This window comes from Mustela nigripes, chromosome 6 (assembly GCF_022355385.1).
Source record: "Mustela nigripes isolate SB6536 chromosome 6, MUSNIG.SB6536, whole genome shotgun sequence".
Lineage (NCBI taxonomy): Eukaryota > Metazoa > Chordata > Mammalia > Carnivora > Mustelidae > Mustela > Mustela nigripes.
The window spans coordinates 25884831-25905205 of NC_081562.1; the positions used below are offsets into that span (position 1 = coordinate 25884831).

The 20375-nt window shown below is 34.4% G+C and overlaps 1 protein-coding gene across 3 annotated transcripts in view; it reads left to right on the top strand.

Annotated features, from left to right (window-relative positions):
* Positions 1 to 20375, top strand: part of CEP83 (centrosomal protein 83) — a 164879-nt gene that overhangs the window by 77809 nt on the left and 66695 nt on the right. For 2 of the 3 annotated variants that reach the window (XM_059402350.1, XM_059402347.1), the window contains exons 2-5: positions 7068 to 7340; positions 7793 to 7943; positions 15983 to 16075; positions 18522 to 18653. In XM_059402350.1, the coding sequence (XP_059258333.1) occupies positions 7168 to 7340; positions 7793 to 7943; positions 15983 to 16075; positions 18522 to 18653 (549 nt within the window). In that variant the 5' untranslated portion in view covers positions 7068 to 7167. Of the gene's footprint in view, positions 1 to 2736; positions 2841 to 7067; positions 7341 to 7792; positions 7944 to 15982; positions 16076 to 18521; positions 18654 to 20375 lie in introns of those variants that run through there. The other variant, XM_059402348.1, reaches the window with a different exon arrangement.

Genomic DNA, 20375 nt, shown 5'->3' on the forward strand with positions numbered 1-20375 from the left:
AAGCCTCTGCCTTTGGCTCAGGTCATGATCTCAGGGTCCTGGGATCGAGTCCCGCATCGGGCTCTCTGCTCCTCTCTCTCTCTCTGCCTACTTGTGATCTCTCTCTGTCAGGTAAATAAATAAAATCTTAAAAAAAAAAAAACCCACAGAATGCACAATACCAAGAGTGAACCTTAATGTACATTATGGACTATGAGTGATAATGACATGTCAGTGTAGGCTCATCATCTGTAACAAATTTACCACTCTGCTGTGGGATGCAATAGTGAGGGAGGCTGTACCTGTGGAGGCAGGAGGTATATAGGAACCCTGTACTTCCTGCTCAATTTTTATGTAAACCTAAAACAGCTCTAAAAATGGAAAGAACACAGAAACTCTACATGACCTGAAGAATCTAAAATACTTAACATAAAATATGCTGAACCTTCCTATAGGATAACCATGGAAGAATGCAGACAGAGAGGGAAAATTCGCATTACTCAAAACACTCTAAAAAAGGGTTTCTCAACCTTTGCACTACTGACCATTTAGACCAGATAATTCTTTGGACAGGGTGGGGGTGCCTATCTTGTACATTGTAGAATATTTAGTAACATTTCTAGTCTCTACCCCTTAGATGCCAGTAGAACCACCCCCCACCAAAAGGAAAAACAAAAGTTCTCCACATTTGTACCCTAGGGGGGCAAAAATCACTTCCAGCCCTCCTTTGAGAATCATCCCTCCATTGAGAATTCGATTTAAAAGAAGGGAAGCAGGGAGATAAAATAGAACATAAATAAGTAGGGAAATAGGAAGAGTAAAGCAATAGACTTAGATACATGGATAATTACATTAAATTATATACAGTAATGCTTCAAATAATCAGAAATTTAAGAGAAAAATATAACCAACTATATAACTTTTTATAACAGATTTTTAAAAGGGAAGGGCATAAAGGTTGAAAGAAAAAAAGCAAAAACATAATTAAACACTAACCTAAAGACTGATAACAGAACTACACTAATATTAAATAAAGTAGATTTTAAGACCAAAAAAAAAAACAACAAAAAAACCCCAAATAGAAACAGTTCTAGAGATGAAAAAACGCATTTGTAAAGATAAAAAAGGCATTTGTAAAATTTGTAAATATAAAGATATATCTAGAAAACAATTTCCAGTAACTAGAAAATACACATTCCTTATAAACATACACTTAACATTTATAAATACTGACCACACACTGGGTATTTCAAAAAATCTAAAACATTTTTAAAAACCAAAATTACACAACTATTTTTCTGACCAAAGTGCAATTAAACTAAAACTCAAAACAAAAAAAGTAACAGAAAAAGCTACATATGCTGACTTATAAGCCATTTCTTTATTTATTTTAAGTCTATATATGTTAAAAATCCCCAAGATACTATTTTATGCAGTCAGTATTCAATTAGAATTATGCACATATTTCCAGTTTTCATTTATCTTTTGTATTGTCCACATCTAAGATAAATTTTCCTTGTGTATGAAGGAGTCCTTTATTGTTTCTTTTATTGTGCATCTTCTGGGATGAGTGTGTTTTGTTTATCTGAAAATGTCTTTATTTTACCAGTATTCTTGAAAGATTTTTATTATTATTATTATTATTATTATTATTATTTTGCTGTATTTATAGAATGTTAGTTTGGCAGTTATTTTCTTTCAGCACTGTAAAGGTAATATTACATGTGTTCTGACTTTCACTGTTGAAGTCTGTTTGTGTGTGTGTGTGTGTTTAAGATTTTATTTATTTGAGAGAGTGAGACAAAAAGTAGAGAGGATGAGCAGGGGGAGAGGGAGAAACAGGCTCCCTCCTAAGTAGGGAGCCAATATGGGGCTCGATCCCAGGATCCTGGGATCATGACCTGAGTCGAAAGCAAATGCTTAACTGACTGAGCAACCCAGGCGCCCTAAGTCAGTTCTTTTTGTTGCTTTTTTTTCAAGGCACTTTGGTTCTTTAACTGGCTGATCTTAAGATTTTCCCTTTTTCTTAATAAAATCTTAAGATGATGTTCTTAAATGTGGATTTCTTAATGGGATGTATGTGATTTCTTTTTATTTATGTGCTTGTGGGTTATAGAACATTTTTGGGGGAAGTTGGCAAGTTTTTGGGGGGAGGGCAGGTATTGTTTCTGTACTGTTCTCTCTCCTTTCCTTCTGGGATTCCAATGGCATATCTGTTAGAATGACATTTTAACTTTATTCTTTGTATTTCTTTCCTTTTTTGTATTTTTCTTATTTATCTATTTATTTTTATTTAAATTCAAGTTAGTTTACATTTAATATAGGATTGGCTTCACTAGAATTTAGTGATTCATCACTTAAAAGTAACACTCACTGCTCATCCCAACAAGTGTCCTCCTTAATGTCCATCACCCATTTAACCAGTCCCCCACCCACCTGCCCTCTAGCAACCCTCAGTTCTCTATATTTGTCTCTTATGCATTGTCTGCCTCTCTGTTTTTTATTTTTTCCTTTCCTTCCCCTGTGTTCATCTGTTTTGTTTCTTAAATTCCGCATATGAGTGAAACCATATGATACTTGTCTTTCTCTGACTTATTTCATTTAGCTTAATACTCTAGTTCTCTCCATGTTATAACAAATGTCAAGATTTCATTCTTTTTTTTTTTTTTTAAAGATTTTATTTATTTATTTGACAGACAGAGATCACAAGCAGGTAGAGAGGCAGGCAGAGAGAGAGAGAGGAGAAAGCAGGCTCCCTGCTGAGCAGAGTGCCCGATGCGGGGCTCCATCCCAGGACCCTGGGATCATGACCCGAGCTGAAGGCAGAGGCTTTAACACTGAGCCACTCCGACTCTCCCAAGGTTAGTTCTATTTTTAACTTTTTGAGGAAACTCCATACTGTTTCTCTGTACTAGTTTGCATTCCCACCAACAGTATTAAAGGGTTTCCCTTTCTCCATATCCTCTCCAACATTTTTTGTTTCCTGAGTTAATTTTAGTCATTCTGACAGGTGTAAGGTGGTGTCTCATTGTGGTTTTGATTTATAGTTCCTTGATGATGAGTGATGTTGAGTATCTTTTCATGTGTTTATTAGCCCTCTGGATGTCTTCTTTTGAAAAGTGTCTATTCTTGTCTTCTGCCCATTTCTTAACTGGATTATTTGTTGGGTATTGAATTTGTAAGTTCTTTATAGATTTTGGACACTAACCCTTTATCTGTTATGTTATTTGCAGATATCTTCTCTCATTCCAGTGGTTTTCTTTTAGTTTTGTTGATTGTTTCCTTCACTGTGCAGAAGGTTTTTATCTTGATGAGGTCCCAATAGTTCATTTTTGCTTTTATTTCCCATGCCTCTAGAGACATGCCTAGGAAGAAGTTGGTGTTGCCAAAGTCAGAGAGTTTGCTCCCTGCTTTCTCCTCTAGGATTTTGATGGTTTCCTGTTTTACACTTAGGTGTTTCATCCATTTTGAATTTATTTTTGTGTATGGTATAAGAAAATGGTCTAGTTTCATTCTTCTGCATATTGCTGTCCAATTTTCCCAGCACCTTGAAGAGACTCTTTTTTCCATTGGATATATTTTTTTTTGAAGTTTTTTTTTTAGGTTTATTTATTTATTTGAGAGAGAGAGAGAGCACATACATATGCTCATAGAGGAGCAGAGAGAGAGAGAAAGAAGGAGAGAAGCAGACTGTCCACTGATCATGGAGCCTGAAGTGGGCTTGATTCCTCAACGTAGATCATGACCTGAGCCAAACCAAGAGTCAGATGTTCAACTGATTGAGCCACCTAGACCTCCCTCCACTGGATATTCTTTGTTGCTTTGTTAGAGATAGTTGGCCATATAGTGTTGGGTCCTTTTTTCTTGTATTTTTCATCCTTATTTCTCTTTCTACTTCAGCTTGAATATATTCTTTTAACGTATCTTCTAATTACTTCTTTAAGCTATGTCTTATGTAGGCTATTATACTTGCTCATTGAGGGTTTTTTTTTTTATTATACTTTCTCATTTGGTTTGTAGAATTTTTCAGTTTTAGAGATTTCCTTTGGTTTCTTTTTATGGTTTCTTATTCTCTCACAAAATTCTCAACCTTGTTTTCTATTGTCTTGTACACAATAATAAGAAAATTTCTTTTAGAATCATTCTCTAATAACTCTAATAGTGAGGCCCCTTTGTCTATTGTCTTTTTGGTTCTTGTGACTTTAATTCATGTCACTTTATATTCACTGGGCTTGAGTTTTAAAATTTAAAAAATTATTGCGTCACATTTATTTGTAAAATTGTTTTTAAGAGCAAGTTGCAGCCTATTCTAGTATCATTCGTCTGAATTATCCTTGTTAGGAATAATAAGGCTTAAACCTTTAAAGTCTGTATCCAAAATGGAGGGGGTGTTCACCAGGGCTTCTTGACTCCTTGCTGGTCTAATCTGTGTATCTTTGAATTTGAAGACTGTCAGAAGGCATTCAGTCTTCCAGCCACCTCTCTGGAACTGGCAGATGCCTGTAGGGGAATAGTGGTTCCAAATCCAAGTTTCATCTTTCTGCATCCATAGCCTCTCCTGTTCCCATTTCAGTGAATATTTATTCTCTTGTTAGTTTTCCAGTGTCTTCAAGCAGATTATTAAAACACATGTCTAGCTTTTCTTGTCCTAAGCAAGAGGCTTTATCTAAATTACCTTTTCCTCTAGTACTGGAAGTGAAGACTATCTTCAGATTTCTTGGTGTAAGAGATTGATAATACATTTCCCACGGCGTTTAAGGTAACTGGGGTTTTTGTTTTTAACCAAAAGCGTCTTTATGTAATTCACATAAAAGATACAAGTTTTTTCCTTGTAAGCTTAAATATAGAATTGTGGAACCACATTTGAAGGTCAGAGAAAGAATTGAGTTTTATGAGGCCTTTCTCTATGTTACTAGCTATCTCTTTGGAGGATATTTTCCAAGATTATCATTGATAAATTAATCAGTGCTGAACCAGAAAACTGAATTTATGTGCAAACCACCTAAAAACAGATACAAAATTCATCCTGACCTTGTCAAGAGTTTTGGAAATGGACAGATAGTTTTCTGTGATTCTGAAATATTCCTAGAGGAGAAAAGTCTGAAAATGACTATTGGCATATGCAACCCAGGAGTTCCTAACTTTGAGTTAAGAAGATCCTGGAGGGCAGTACACCTGTGTTTATAATGGAACTAGAATTGGCAATGAGGTTGTGAAAATTAATAATGAGAAGCCTCATTAAAATGGAGTTGGGAGATGTAGCACAGGGAGCTCTCACTTCTACCACTCATAGTCAATTGTAGACCCAACAGGAAGATATGTACTTCATCTTGCACCTGGATGCTCGTTTACTATCCCATCTGGAGGAAGAAACTTTTTTTTTTTTTTTTTTAAGGTTAATGAGGTAGTGGTGGTGGTGATTGAGAAATGGATATGCTGCAATTAGTCCTGGAAAGCACTTGTAGTAGATTTTAGTGCAAAAAGGGGAAGGATTTAAATCATTTTTAACCATGTTTTCCTAAAATGTCCAGGTCTTAGTGAATTTTATCTGCATGGGGACTGAACTTCCATTTTAAAGTAGGAGTTAGAATATTTACTGTCAACTGGAATAAAAAAGAAAAAAATTATTCATTTTATCTAGAAAATCTTTGTTTTATTAGTAGTGGGACTAAAGGATATCTCTTGGTTGTTTCTTATGTAGTTTTAGCTTTTAGCTAATTAAAGTTAAAACCTTATAATACCTTTTGGGGGTATTATTAGAAAATATGAGGTAAGTTTATTGTATGTTTCTATCTTCTAAAAATTAATTTGGATAAAAAAGCAGAGCTGGGGCGCCTGGGTGGCTCAGTGGGTTAGGGCCTCTGCCTTCGGCTTGCGTCATGGTCCCAGGGTCCTGGGATCGAGCCCCGAGTTGGGCTCTCAGCTCCGTGGAGAGCCTGCTTCCCCTCTCTCTCTCTGCGTGCCTCTCTGCCTACTTGTGATCTCTGTCAGATAAATAAATAAAATCTTAAAAACAATGCAGAGTTAAAATTACATGCCATTTTTATGATCCAGTTAATTAATTCCCTGACAAGTAAATACTTTTGATAGGATAATGTTGTGGCAGCTGTTACAAACAGTGCACTGTTGCACATTCAACATGAGTAAGAAGTAAAGTTTTCGTGGAAGACATTGTCCCTTGTATTAAAATGTGATTTGACAGGAAACCAGAGTAACTTCAATTTTAGTTTAAAAGTCTTCTTAGGTAGTATTTAATTTGAAATTTGATGGTTGGTTTTCATGTGCTAAAGATCTTGTAGTAGGAAAAGGTATTTCATGATGACTCATGACTAAGGGAAATGCTATTAGGAAAAGATACATGTAATAGTCTTGACAAAGATTAATGAAGCTAAAGGGGAGAGAATTATTTTGATGAAAACTTTTGTCTTTATTTACAATAAGAACACTGTCATCGTTTTTTAAAAATTCTACATATAATAAACATTTAGTTACTTTCATAATTCTGAATCAGTGCTTTTGGGGATAGCTGAGGTGAGTTACTTTCCTTTTCTTAGCACAGTGCATAACACATAGGTGATTAACATCTTTGTGTTGACTGATTCCTCATCTGAGTCTGCAGTCTACCTTGTGTCAAATAAAAGACGCTTTGTAGCATTAATCACATAGTTAACTTGCTGAAGATCATCTTTGTGAAGATTATCATTTTCTCCAACCACTTGTCAAGTGCTAAATGGCTTTTCTCTGATTTCAGAGTATAGATTTTGTACTAGGATCATTCTGTGATGTTTACCCCAGTAGCTTCAGGAAATATCCATGGTTTATGAATCCGCGAGTACCTGAACTAGAAAAGTCAACAATTCTAGTTAGGTTAATACTTGATGTGATGTTGAGGGTCACAGAAACTTAGTGTGGAGAAGAGAAAATGTGTTAAGGTGCAATTCAACTTTGTTCATTTTGTTTGATGAACACTTAAAAAATCTGAAAATTTGGGTTTTGTTATAGAAAGGATAGACGAATAATAAGAAGGGATAAAAAGAATAACACTGAAGGAGTTTAATTCATCGCTAACTAAGTGCATTTCTCTGCAGGTATAATTTGGCATCCTGAGAGTCTGTCTTAGCAAGAAGGAAGTGGAAAATACCCTTGAAAAGAAAACTAAAACAAAAAGGAAGCCAAACTTACTTTTACATGGTTAATTGCTCACTTGCCAATATGGACACTTTTCCCACGATTTTTCCTTCTGGTGGAGACGGTGGGCTGACAGATTCTCAATCTGAGTTTCAGAAAATGTTAATTGATGAAAGGTCACGATGTGCACATCATAAAACTAACTATCAGACTCTTAAAGCTGAACATACAAGGTAAATTGCTTAAATTTGGAGGTAAGGGGCTTTATTAAGAAATTATTTTTGTCTGGACATTTGCGCTGGAACATACAGTATAATTTTGTTAGTTTGCAGTATATATATTTAAAACTTCCTTAATACAGTGAAATTTTTGCTTTAAAATTATTTTATTTAAAATTAAACATGGTCTCAAGTATGCTATGAATTTGTAAGTCTTGCTTTGAAAGTAGCAAAACATATAAAATTAAATGTATCTAGGTGGTTAAGTGTGTTTTTCCTTACCCCTAAGTAAAACTGTATTAATAAAATAGTGTTAATAATTAAACTCCATAAAGAAAAGAGGTTTATGAATTTAATGGAGTGTATGAAATTGGTCTTGTTCTGTAGTGTTGGTTGACTTTACATTAAATAATGCAGTTGGCAAAGGAAATCCTTAACATTGAATTTTTTCTTTTTTAAAAAATCAGATTGCAGGATGAGTACATAAAGTCACAACATGAACTAAAGCGCTTGTTAAATGAAAAGCAGACTGACCAGGAAAAATTTCATATGCTTCTTGAAGAGCTAAGAGGGGAATTATTAGAGAAAGCTAAAGACTTAGAAGAAATGAAACTGCAGGTAAGAAAATATATTTCATTTAATACTCTCGGTGGAAAAAGTTTTCCTCTGCTCTTCAAGGTCCTTCTAAACCAGACTAAGAATCAAATTGGCATGAGATAGATTAACAAGAGAAAATAAAATTAATTTTGGAAGTATGCAGAATCCACACAAACATCACAAACATGAAATTGCAAAGTTAGGGAACAATAGGCTTGTATGACATCCTGAGCTAGGGAGACAGGCAGAGTCTAGGGATACAAAGGGAAAGAAGATCATTAGCAGGATGGTTGGAGGAGATATTTGGAAAACAAATGTTGCCCTGTTAAAAGCAGATAGATTTCTTAGGTAAATAGATTAATAGCTCTATTCTTGATGTAGGCTCTCCTTTCCAATTAAATTAAGGCAGTTGAGAGGGAGGTAAAGAGCTTTTCCTAAATCTGCTGGGTTTTGATTGCTTTTACCTCAAAGTAATCTTCATGCCAAAGCAACATATCCCAAAAAGGGGAGGCCTGCCTTTTGCCCCTGTGGTACAAAAAAAAAGTGTCAGATGTTGGTAAATTTGGCAAATTCTGCCTATATTCGTAATGAATATTTTGCTGTTGTCCATGTGGTATAATTTAATATTCTTTCATATATTCTGGAATACTAGCTACCATGTGGAATTTAGCCATGAAGTTGTTGTTTCATGTAAATTTGTATTAAAGTACCTGTTCTGATTTAAGTATTTCACTATTCAGAATAACTGGGGGAAAGGCCAGTTTGAATTGATGCATATTCAGAGTTAAAAATATTTTTTTAAAGAAAGTTTTACTAATTTTCCTTTAAGTATTATAAGTGAAACTGAGCTAAAAAAGACTGATATTTATTTAAAAAATTTATTTATTACTGTGGTATGGTTGATAAGACTGATAGTTTTTTTAAGGGACTTCTTAAAAGACTATAAAAATAATATGTGCACATAACTTATGTGTGCATTGTAGGGTAAATGGAGTTTCTAAAGCAAAGTATAGTACTGACTATTGTTTCATTTCTCATTTGCCTGGAAAGGGGACCAAAGCTAAACTTCGTGTAGCACCAGTCAAACTTATTATAAATTTCAAATTAGTAGATATTAGCAGTTATATTTTCCTGTATTCATTTAATCTCTTAAATGGCACCAGCTGTGTATTTCTGTTTATCTAGTGCTTGGCACAAATGATAAGGTATTTTTAATACTGGAGTCATAAATTGATAAGAGTAAAAAGCTATGTTTTCAAGTCATCTAGTATGACATATCATCCAATTCATGGATTCCTTTCACAGCAGTGTTAGAAGTCAGTTATTCAGTATCTTCTTGAGCTGTTCCGTTGTTTGGAAAAGTACCACTAAGCTTAGGTTAGAGCCTGTATGGTGGTGTTTTATTCCTAAGTGTATTTGGGACATTTTAAACAAACAAAAATCTCAGAAATATGAGTTGAATAGGCAAATGTAATGTGAGCCTATAGAATTGGTAGATATATATGTTCTGCAAAAATTGAGAGGCCCATAGAAATGGGAATCTGTGAGTACTGACCCCAAGGAATTCAAAGTATTCTTTTGGCATTGTAGATATAAACACTGTAGTCTTCTTTAGCTTATTGTTTGCATGTGCTTGGTACAAATAAGCATGTCTACTTGTTACTCTGAAAAAACAGAGTAATTATGCTAATATCAGATAAAATTTACTTCAAGACAAAAAATGTCATGTAAGATAAAAAGGTCATTTTTATACAAAAAAAAGGTCAGGTCACCAGTGTTGAAGTGAAGACCTTCAACAAACATCTGTTTTTATGTCTTAGTTTTGTCATGTGGTAAAGAGGATAAAAGTTGTTAACGGCGGTTTTTGTAGGACTAATGAAATAACATGTATATTTTTAGTACAGTGTCTGACACATGTCGATACTCAAAAGTGGTGGCATTTATTCTGTTTGAATGTGTGCTCCATAAGGGCAGGACCTCTTTTCAGTGTGTCTCCAGTGCTCAGGTATATTTGTTTGTATTTATATATTTTATAATATATTAGCAAATATTTGTTGAATGAATGACTTGAAGACATAGAATAAATGAATGATTCGTAATTGTTGTTCTCTTCATATGTATAATAGTGTTATTTCTTATCTCATATCTACCTAAAGCTTAAGCATCTTAGAGTCAATGATGTTGTTTCCTATCTGTAATGAGTTAACTTGTGTCTGCCAAAAAAATATGTTGAACTTCTAATGTCTAGTACCTCTTGTTGTTTCCTATCTGTAATGAGTTAACTTGTGTCTGCCAAAAAAATATGTTGAACTTCTAATATCTAGTATCTCAAAATGTGTTTGAAAATGGTCTTTGCTGATGTAATTAGTTAAGATGAGGGTCATACTAAAGGATGATGGGCCCTTAATCCAATGTGACTGGTGTCCTTCTGGAAGAGAACAGAGACAAAGACAGAAGCACAGGGTGAGGGGCGAGGGGTGGGGGACCGAATGTCCTGTCATGACAGAAGCAAAGATTGAAGGGCTGCAGCTGACAAGGAAGAACAGGGATCAGCAGCACACTGCCAGAAGCTAGGATGAGGCAAAGAAGGATCCTTCCCTTTAGGGCGTGTGGCCTTGCGGACAACTTGTTTTGGGACTTCTAGCCTCCAGAACTGTGAGACAATAAATTTCTGGATTTTTTTTTTTTTTTTAAAGATAGCCAGTTTATGGTATTTTGTTGTCAAAGCTCTAGGAAACTCATACACCATTCAAAGCCGAATTCCTTTTTGGAACATTTGTCACACAGGATCTTTATTCTCTGCTTCAGTGCTTTTGGTGGGAGAGAACCTCATAAATGTTTAAAGTGATCCAGTTCCATTCATGGATTGGAGTATGTTAAGTATTTTCCCTCTCATGTTGAAATGAAATCATCTTCCATGTAGCCTCTCTTTTGGTTTTTACACTGTTCCTTGGATCTACACAAAATAACTTTGGACATTTCTCCATGGGGTAACTTTGCCGGTGTTTGCTGACAAATCTAATTTGTCTGGTAAAGTTTCTTTTTTTCAAGATAAACCATAAGTGGTTTCTCTATGATATTTATCTGGGAAAGTTAAGCTAAAATAAAGATTTATATATTTATATATTCATGTTGGAACTAAATTTAGCTATTTGCTCTATGGGTGTTAGCAATTTATACAAATTGCGAATTGAATAAAATTAATTCAACAAAGTAGAATCAATAATAAAAAATAATAAATGTTTATGAAAGATGATTATTTTCAGATGATTTTCAGTTGAAAGATGATTATATTTCAGATATCAAAGATGATATACATGTATTATCTTTTTTACCTACAAAATGCCTTTTCTGAACTTAGATTTAATATCCCTTTGGCATTTATAGAAAAATGATATCAAAGATAGTCAGTTAAAGAATATTGCTGTGTCACTGCTGTAGTTGTAGTGAATGGAAATAATAATAGTGCCTAACTTAGAGGGTGATGGTAAAGATGAAATGAAACAGTGCATAGAAAGTGTTAGTATAGTGCTTTGATGTAGAAAATGAATAGAACATGTTAGCTATTTTTATATTGTTATTATGTACCATGTTAGCAGAACCTTTTTTTAAAATATGAGTTGTTTGATAATATTTCTGTTACAAATTTTAAAAGTTACTTTACCAAAAATTCATATGCTTTCTTTGTGCCAGGCAATGGAAACTATATAACCCAGTATGTTTCCCATTTTCTTTGGCTGCCAGGAAGCTCAGAACTAAATTTATTATTCAGTTTTTCATTTTTTTAAATAATCTCTGACACAACAATATCTGCCTTCTTAGATTAAAATGTTCTTTGAGGGACGCCTGCGTGGCTCAGTGAGTTAAGTCTCTGCCTTCAGCTCAGGTCATGATCTCAGGTTCCTGGGATCAAGCCTTGCATCAAGTTCTCTGCTCAGCGGGGAGCCTGCTTCCCCCTCTCTCTCTGCCTGTCTCTCTGCCTACTTGTGATCTCCCTTTCTGTTAAATAAATAAATAAAGTCTTAGAAAAAAATTCTTTGAAAAACAGTGGTCTATTTTATATTCTTAACATGATAATTGTTGGTGTAATATAGATTTAGTATAGGTAATGACACATGGACTATTGTATGATAAAGTATTCTTATAAGTTTCTTTTGAGATAAGTGGTGGCAGTATTCCATTAGAAGTCTAGGACACAGTGTACTTTTCTCCTAAAATGACATGAAGAAAATAATCTAATTTTTTGTCTTTGTTGTATATGTGCTTTGGCAGGGGTTTGGAGGGAAGATGGATTTTTCTTATGCATGTGTGCTTGTTTTTTGTAAGATTCTTAGGAGATTAAAAAAAAATCTTGTTGAGAGTCTTTTTTATCAGAGACCTTATAGATTATAAGACTTTTGGTTAGTTACTAACTTCAATTTTCTTTTCTCCTTTGTGTTGATTTATATTTCCATTGGTACATTTTCCCTATTGACTTAAGGACTAAAGTAAGAATACATATAAGTTTTGCTTTCAATCTTTTTTGTCTCCTTGTTGCATTTTGGGTAGATTCTTTTGACATGTCTTCAAGTTCACTGATCTTTTTCTTCTGCAGTATCTTATCTTACATTAATCCCATATAGTATATATTTTTCAGCTCAGAAGTTGTAGTTTTTACACTTGAGGTCCGATTTAGGTCTTTTTAATAATTTCCTTATATCCACTTACCATGTTCAGTCTTTTCTCTAGCTTTTCGAACATAGGGAATTCAGTTATAATAACTATTTTAATATCTTTGTTAATTCTAACAACTGTATCCCTTCTGGGTTGGTTTTGGTTGATTTTCCTGTTTGTTTTGGGTAATATTTTCCTGCTTCTTTGCATGCCTGATAAATTTTTATTGGAGGCTAGACATAGTAAATTTTACTATGCTAGATATTTTTGTATTCTGATATTCTTGAGCTTTGTTCTGGGACAGTTACTTGGAAACAGTTTCATGTTTTGGAGGTTTGCTTTGAAGATTTGCTAAGTGAGAGCAGAATAATGCTTAGTGCTCATTACTTGCCACTGCTGAGAACCTTCTGAGTACTCATTTCTCAATGAAATGACAGTTTTCAGTCTGGCTTTTGGAAAAAGGAACTATTCTTGGCTCTGTGTGAGGTCAGATTACTCACCTAATTCTTTCAGGTCATTCTTTTCCTGGCCTTAATTAAATATTTTCCTTACATGCATATGCTGATTGGGGTACTCTTCTGAATGAGCCTTTGGCAGATCTTCATAATTTTGTTTTTGTGCCACGTTCTTTTCTGCTACCCTGCTTGTGATTCTAGCCGCATTGCTCTCCCTGGATTTGTAGTACCATTTGCTTAAATCAGAGAGTCATCAGACCCTGCTTGGATATCCCTTCCTATACATGGCCTGGAAGCTTAGTTCTCTTTGTTGTTTGTCTCTCAAAGATCTTTGCTGCTTAATTATGCCCAGTATCTGGAAAACATTTGATTTCTGTTTATTCTTTTGTTTGTTTTATGTAGGAGAATAAATCTGATCTCTATTATGCCATCTGTTGGAAGTAGAAGCACTTTTATTTCTAATTAACCTTTAATTACAGAAATCTCAAACAAGTACCAAAGTAGAAGGGGTGGTAGTGTTGCATCCTCACATACCCGTCAATACTTACCATCTCTTAGCCAGTCTTGTTTTATCTTCTGACATCCCTGCTCTGTCTTTCAACCCTTCTGGATTATTTTGAAGCAAATTGTGTTATCTCAGCTCTAGTAGTTTAGTATATGTATTTCTATTATATAGCAAGACAGTCTTTCCTTTAAAAGCATAGCCACAGTACCATTATCATACCTTAAAGTATTTATTCCCTAATATCTTTTAATACTATATCTTTGTTCACATTTCCCTAATTATCCCACAGTTTTACTTATTTTTTTTTAAAGATTTATTAATTCAAGAGAGAGAGAGTGAGCAAGAGAATGAGAGAGAGCACTAGCATGGGATATGGGCAGAGGGAGAAGCAGACTCCCCGTTTGGTAGGCACCCTGACCTGGAGCTCCACCCCAGGATCAGGATCCCAGGATCATGACCTGAGCCAAAGACAGATGCTTAACCAACTGAGCCACCCAGGTGCCCCCAGTTTTGCTTATTTTAAAAGTTGGTTTGTTTGAAACAGGATCTAAATAAGGTTTATCTTGATCTTTATTATTCTTTAACTTTTAATTACTACCCCTTCTCTCTTTGGACTCTTGATACTCTCACCCAGACTCTTGACATATTAAACCAGATTTTAAGAAGAGCTTTCTATCTGATTTCCCAGCTCCATTCACTGCCTTCCTCTGCCTCCTCCTCACCACCCCCCACCCCAGTTTACTCTCACCATGGTTTTGATCCATCAAACTTCTTCCTAAAATATAGATATGGTGATGCCCTTCTTAAGCTTGAATACCTTCAGTGAATAAGCAAGGTACAGAAGAAATAATGTGTATAGTATGCCTTTCTTTATGTAAAAATTAAAAAGTGATATATATATATATATGCTTATATATTGTTTCAAGAAAGATACATAAGAAATTTAAGCTATGATTGTTTCCTAAAAGGGAAACTGGATAAATGAAGGAAGAAGACTTAGTTTTTTAATACTTCCTTTGTTTGAATTATGTATCTAATTATATTTATTCATTTTAAGTTAAAAAAAATTTTAAGTAACTACTGTTGAATACTAAGTAGATTATAAGAGTATGAACGTGATACTTGGGAATCCTCTGCCTGTGGCTCCCACCTCTTTCCCTTTTTTCCCGGCCAGGATTTAGCTCTGGAGCTAAATGACATTTGGAAATGTTTCAGCGCAGCCTTGATTGTCACAGTATTTAGAGAGCGTTAATATAGAAGGATCCAGGATTCTAAATTGTCTGTAGTGCTTAGTGCAGTTCAATGCAAAATGCCTGTAAGTTACCTTTGAGGAACATTTTTTTTCCCCAGAGAATTTAAAATGTTTTCCATTCTTAAGTTTCTGTTCTACCTAAACTTTAGTTTTCCCATTCCTTTCATGTGCCACTATTTCTCTACTTAATATCTTTTCTGTTGGTCTTTACCAGTCTGATAAGCCTATATTAGTTATTTTTATAGTTATTTGTATGTATGTTATTTTCACATGAGTTTGAACTTCTTATGGGGCAGAAATGCTTGTGAGTTTTTGTGATCTTTAGAAAGTAAGACTCTGTATGCTTCCGTTTCTATAAAAAAGGGGGATGATAATTTAGCTATGTTGAGGATCATTGCAGGGATTAAATTAAGTTAGTAAATGCATGGAAGGTATTTAGAACAGTATGTTATATAGATTATATAGTAAGTTGCAGAATGCTTTATATATAGCAAGTATTCATTCAGTGAAGTTTTTGAACTATTTGGAGTATTGATGAATAAATGTTTTCAGAGGTTGGTGTAAGTACAAACCGGATTTTTGTTTGTTTTTTTTTATAGCCAGTATTTGATAATTGAGTGAGCCAATGTGCCAGGCAGTAGTGTGAGGTGTTGGGAACACATCATGGTGAATAAAGACTGTGTTTGTCCTTCAGGAGCTTATGTAAATACTTAATCACTTTTTGAAATATGAGTTCTGTAAGACAGCTTAATAGGGAGGAGCCTTGTTTTGGTGGCTAGAGTAAAAGTCAGCCTTTTCTGATTGAAAATAAGTCTGAATAATTCTCTGTGGTGTACCAAATTATTATACCTTTATTTTGATTGCTTTAGGAAATGGAAATATAATTAGCCATTATATAAAACATGATAACCTTAGCTGCCAACATAGTTATCTCTAATAATAATAATAATAATAATCAGTGACTATCTTTATCTCATGTTAATGGAATTGTTGATGTCTCTTGAGAGCCTGAAATTGAGGCCTTCAAGTATTCTTTCAAATGATGGTTCTGTTTATATAGTGTTACTGTAAAATTAGGTATATAGTGAAATTTCTATGAATTGGATTTTATTGTTATAATTAAGCATTAAAATTTGGTGAATTCTTTAATATTGTGATTTTATATTTAGAATTCTTTGTTTCTCTGCATTACTAGGTATTAACTCCACAAAAGTTGGAGTTGTTACGAGCCCAAATACAACAAGAATTAGAAACTCCAATGAGAGAACGTTTTAGGAATCTGGATGAAGTAAGTAATTTATATAGAAGGAACTGTGCATTTATCTTTATGTGACTGATCAAAAGCACCATTCCCCTATTCAGAAACCCTGCAGTAGCTCCCGTTCTAACTTAAGGAGCTTTTAGGGCTGCACAAGATCAGATCCCATTATCTGTCTGACTTCCTTTCTTCCATTCTTATTGGCCTCTTTGATGTTTCTTTGGCACTCCAGAAATGAAACAAATCAAGAATCTTTGTATAGGGGCGCCTGGGTGGCTCAGAGGGTTAAAGCCTCTGCCTTCAGCTCAGGTCATGTCCCAGGGTCCTGGGATCGAGCCCCACATTGGGTTCTCTGCTCGACAGGGAGCCTGCTTCCTCCTCTCTCTCTCTGCCTATCTCCTCTGCCTACTTGTAATCTCTGTCTGTCAAATAAATAAATAAAAATCTTAAAAAAAAAAAAAAAAGGATCTTTGGTATAACTGTTACCTCTGACATGAATAGTATCTTTCCAGGTATCTCTAAGCCAATTTCCTCTCTCTCTCTCTCTCTCTTTTTTTTTTTTTTTAAAGATTTTAAAAATTATTTATTAGAGAGAGAGTGTGTGAGAGAGCACAAGCAGGGGGGTAGAGGGCAGAGTGAGAGGGAGAAGCAGACTCCCTGCTGAGCAGGGAGCTCAACTTGGCCTAGCCAAAGTCAGAGGCTTAAGCAGCTCGGCCACCCAGGTGCCCCTTCCTCAACTTTTTTAAGTCTTTGCTGAAATATCACCTTCTCAATGAGGCCTACTTTGTGAACAGTGTGTGTCTCTATTTAATATTGCTTCCTGCCTCTCCCTTCACTTCTTAGACCTTTGGATGTTCATTTACCCTGCTATACTTTTTATTTTTCTCTATTACTTATCCTCTAATATGCTGTATATTTATTGTGCTTATTTTTTATTTTCTTTATTACCATCTCTAGAATGTAAGTTGCATGAGAGAAGGAACCTTTATCTGTTTGGTTCACTGTATATTCTAAGTTCCTAGCATACAGTAGGTACTCAATATTTGTGGAATGAAAGAGTGTTTTCATGCAACCCTAGAAAAATAGAAAATTGTTACAGTTTTCCTTCAGACTGAAATGTTTCCTTCCTCTTATGAAATTTCATGTTTGTAAAATATAATTAACTGTTTAATAAATGAAATAGGAAAAGATGGCCTATATTAAGTACTATGCCAGACATATATATATAATATATGTATATATATAATGCAACTTTATTTAATGAATAGCCTGGGTCTTATATATAGCACATGAATATTGTCCCCTTCAAAATGGACCTCCTTTGGAAAGCTGTAGTCTAGTGATGCTGCCATTGCACAAAACAGGTTTGTTATGTAGATTATATAGTATGTTGCAGAATGCTTTGTATAATAGAAGTATTCATTCGATGAGGTTTTGGACTCTTCCCGAGCATTGATGAATAAATGAATGAATTAAACTGAATATTACTCTCCATTTTTATAAATTTCTTTTTATACATGACTTTTATAAATGACTTACTGGTTTGTAAGGTCATCGTTTGAATATCCTCCTGGTGGGTAACCAAAGCATTATGGTTGGGAGTAGACTTAAATTTTGGATTTAAAGCCACTTAGACCTAAGGTAGGTAATCTAGTTAAATAAAAGGTTTTGTTGTTGTTGTTTAAGTATATTTTTAATAAAATCATAAAACCCATTTTCTTGGTTTGTATACTGGCTTAGAGAAATCATTCAACCAAAGATTTACAGTGAGCTGAATATTTTAGAAGGTGTTTTTATATCTTAATTTCCTGATGAATGCTGAAATAGTGTCTCCTTCATCTTCTCTACTGCCTAAGTTCTTACTGACTTTAGAATGCCAGCAACTTTTGTAGTGTTAGCAGAATTGGGGCATATCAGAGATCTGCATGTGTTCCTAGTTAGTCAGGAAATTTGGTGCTACATATATTCTTCAGACTGGTATGTTGAACTATCATTATAATACTTGATTGAACCTTAAGTTGTTACACTAAATATTCAAATAGTCTTTTATCTACTTAGAATTCATCCTGTCTTTTAGGAGGCTGTTTTATATTTTACTATAGAGTTAATTTTAAAAAGTTAACTAATTTAGAAAGGTATACTACATTATTAAATATTATTTTATTAGGCTTACAGGTCAAAACTTCTGATGTGCTATTCATTTTCATTATTATGAGAATCAGTGAGGAAATAGGGTAAATTGAATGGTAATGTGTTTTATTGGCACCTTCTCAAGAATGTACTGATTCTGTATGTAGGATACTTGTCATAAGAATTTTCCGGGATTTATTTATATTTCTGTTGAGCTTATTTTTTGCTTTTTAGAATGGCTTTCAATATAATGTACTTCAAAATTATATTTGCAAAAGTGATTTTTGGAGTGAGTACAAATTTCATTTATAAACTTGTCATAAATTATAGTCTCCTTTTAATTTAGGAAGTGGAAAAGTATAGAACTGAATATAATAAGCTTCGCTATGAACATACATTTCTCAAATCAGAATTTGAACACCAGAAAGAAGAATTTGCACGTATTTTAGAAGAAGAAAAAATAAAATATGAATCAGAGGTGAGTGGTTATACTGGTTTAGTTATTCTTCTTCTAGTCAATAAAATTTTATGATTTTTTTGTAAATTCTAAGTTAGTTAATTGCATAATTAAGTTTCATTAATTAGTGGTGAAGTATTTGGCATGATATTCATCTGTTCTATATTAAGATTTTTATTGGTGAACTTTCTTTTTGGCTGTTAGCTTTTCCTCTTTTGTTCCTCCTTTATTTTGCCCCAGTCAATGGAGGTAGACAGTCTCTTATCTTCCATAGCCAGAGAATTAAATTTCTTTTTGCACATATAGTTTGTTTATATGAATTTTTATGTAGCACTGTCCCCCTCTACTTTTTTGGAACAAAACCACATGAGGAGAACTCTGGCTATCAGCCCATGTACCTTGTTTCTACTGACAGAAATAAGGGGCTTATACTTTAGAGTGTGCCCATCACATTCAAGAAGTGTATTTTGTTCTTTCTGATTTCTACAACTGCAGAATTTTCTCTCTGCTGCCTGTAGCATGTTCCCCTACTCTATCTCTATTGCTTGGGCAGCCTTTCTACTCATTTTATGTTTCATTTCCTAATTTTTGTCAAAAATAAAATTTGTGTTTATCATTCTTTATGGACTTTTATGTGATTTTTCAAGAAGAAAGAAATATATCAGTTCTGTTATATTGAAATAAAAAATCTAATACTAGTGGAATATGTTAAAAAAAGCTTGGTATCTATAGTTATGTGAAATATTCTATGTGTAAACACATCTGCATTATTTATTTATTGCATCATCTTTATTTGGAATTAAGAATGAGAATATACTCATCTTTCTTTACTAATTACTAATTGGATCAAACAGATCTATTCTTTTTATTATTTTTGAATTTAAATTCAGTTAGCCAACATTGAACATATTAGAACATTATTAGTGTCTGATGTAGAGTTCAGTAATTCATCAGTTGTATACAACACCTGGTGCTCATCACATCCTATTCGCTCTCTTTTTTTTTTTTTTTTTTAGTCATGTGGCCTCCTTAATGCCCACCACCCAATTACCCCACCCCCCACTGCAGCAACCCTCAGTTTCTCCCCTATAGTTAATTAAGAGTCTCTGATGGTTTGTCTCCCTCTCTGATTTCTTCCCATTCTGTTTTTCCCTGCCTTCCCCTATTGTCTTCTGTGCTGTTTCTTAAATTCCTCATATGAGTGAAACGATAGGATAATCAACTTTCTTTGACTTACGTAGCTCAGCATAGTACCCTCCAGTTCCATCCACGTCAATGTAAATGGTTAATATTTCATCCTTTCTGGTGCCTGAGTAATATTCCGTTGTGTATTATCTATTCATCTGTTGATAGACATCTCCACTCTTTCCATAGTTTGGTTATTGTGGACATTGCTGCTATAAATATTGGGGTGCATGAGCCTCTTTGGATCACGACATTTGTATCTTTAGGGTAAACACCCAGTAGTGCAATTGCTGGGTCATAGGGTAGCTCTGTTTTCAACTTTTTGAGGAAACTTCATGCTGTTTTACCGAGTGGCTGCACCAGCTTGCATTCCCACCAACAGTATTAAGAGGGTTCCCGTTCCTCCGCATCCTCGCCAACATCTGTCATTTCCTGACTTGTTAATTTTAGCCATTCTGACTGGTGTGAGGTGGTATCTCATTGAGGTTTTGATTTGTATTTCTTTGATGCCGAGTGCTTTTGAGCATCTTTTCATTTGTCTGTTGGCCATCTGGATGT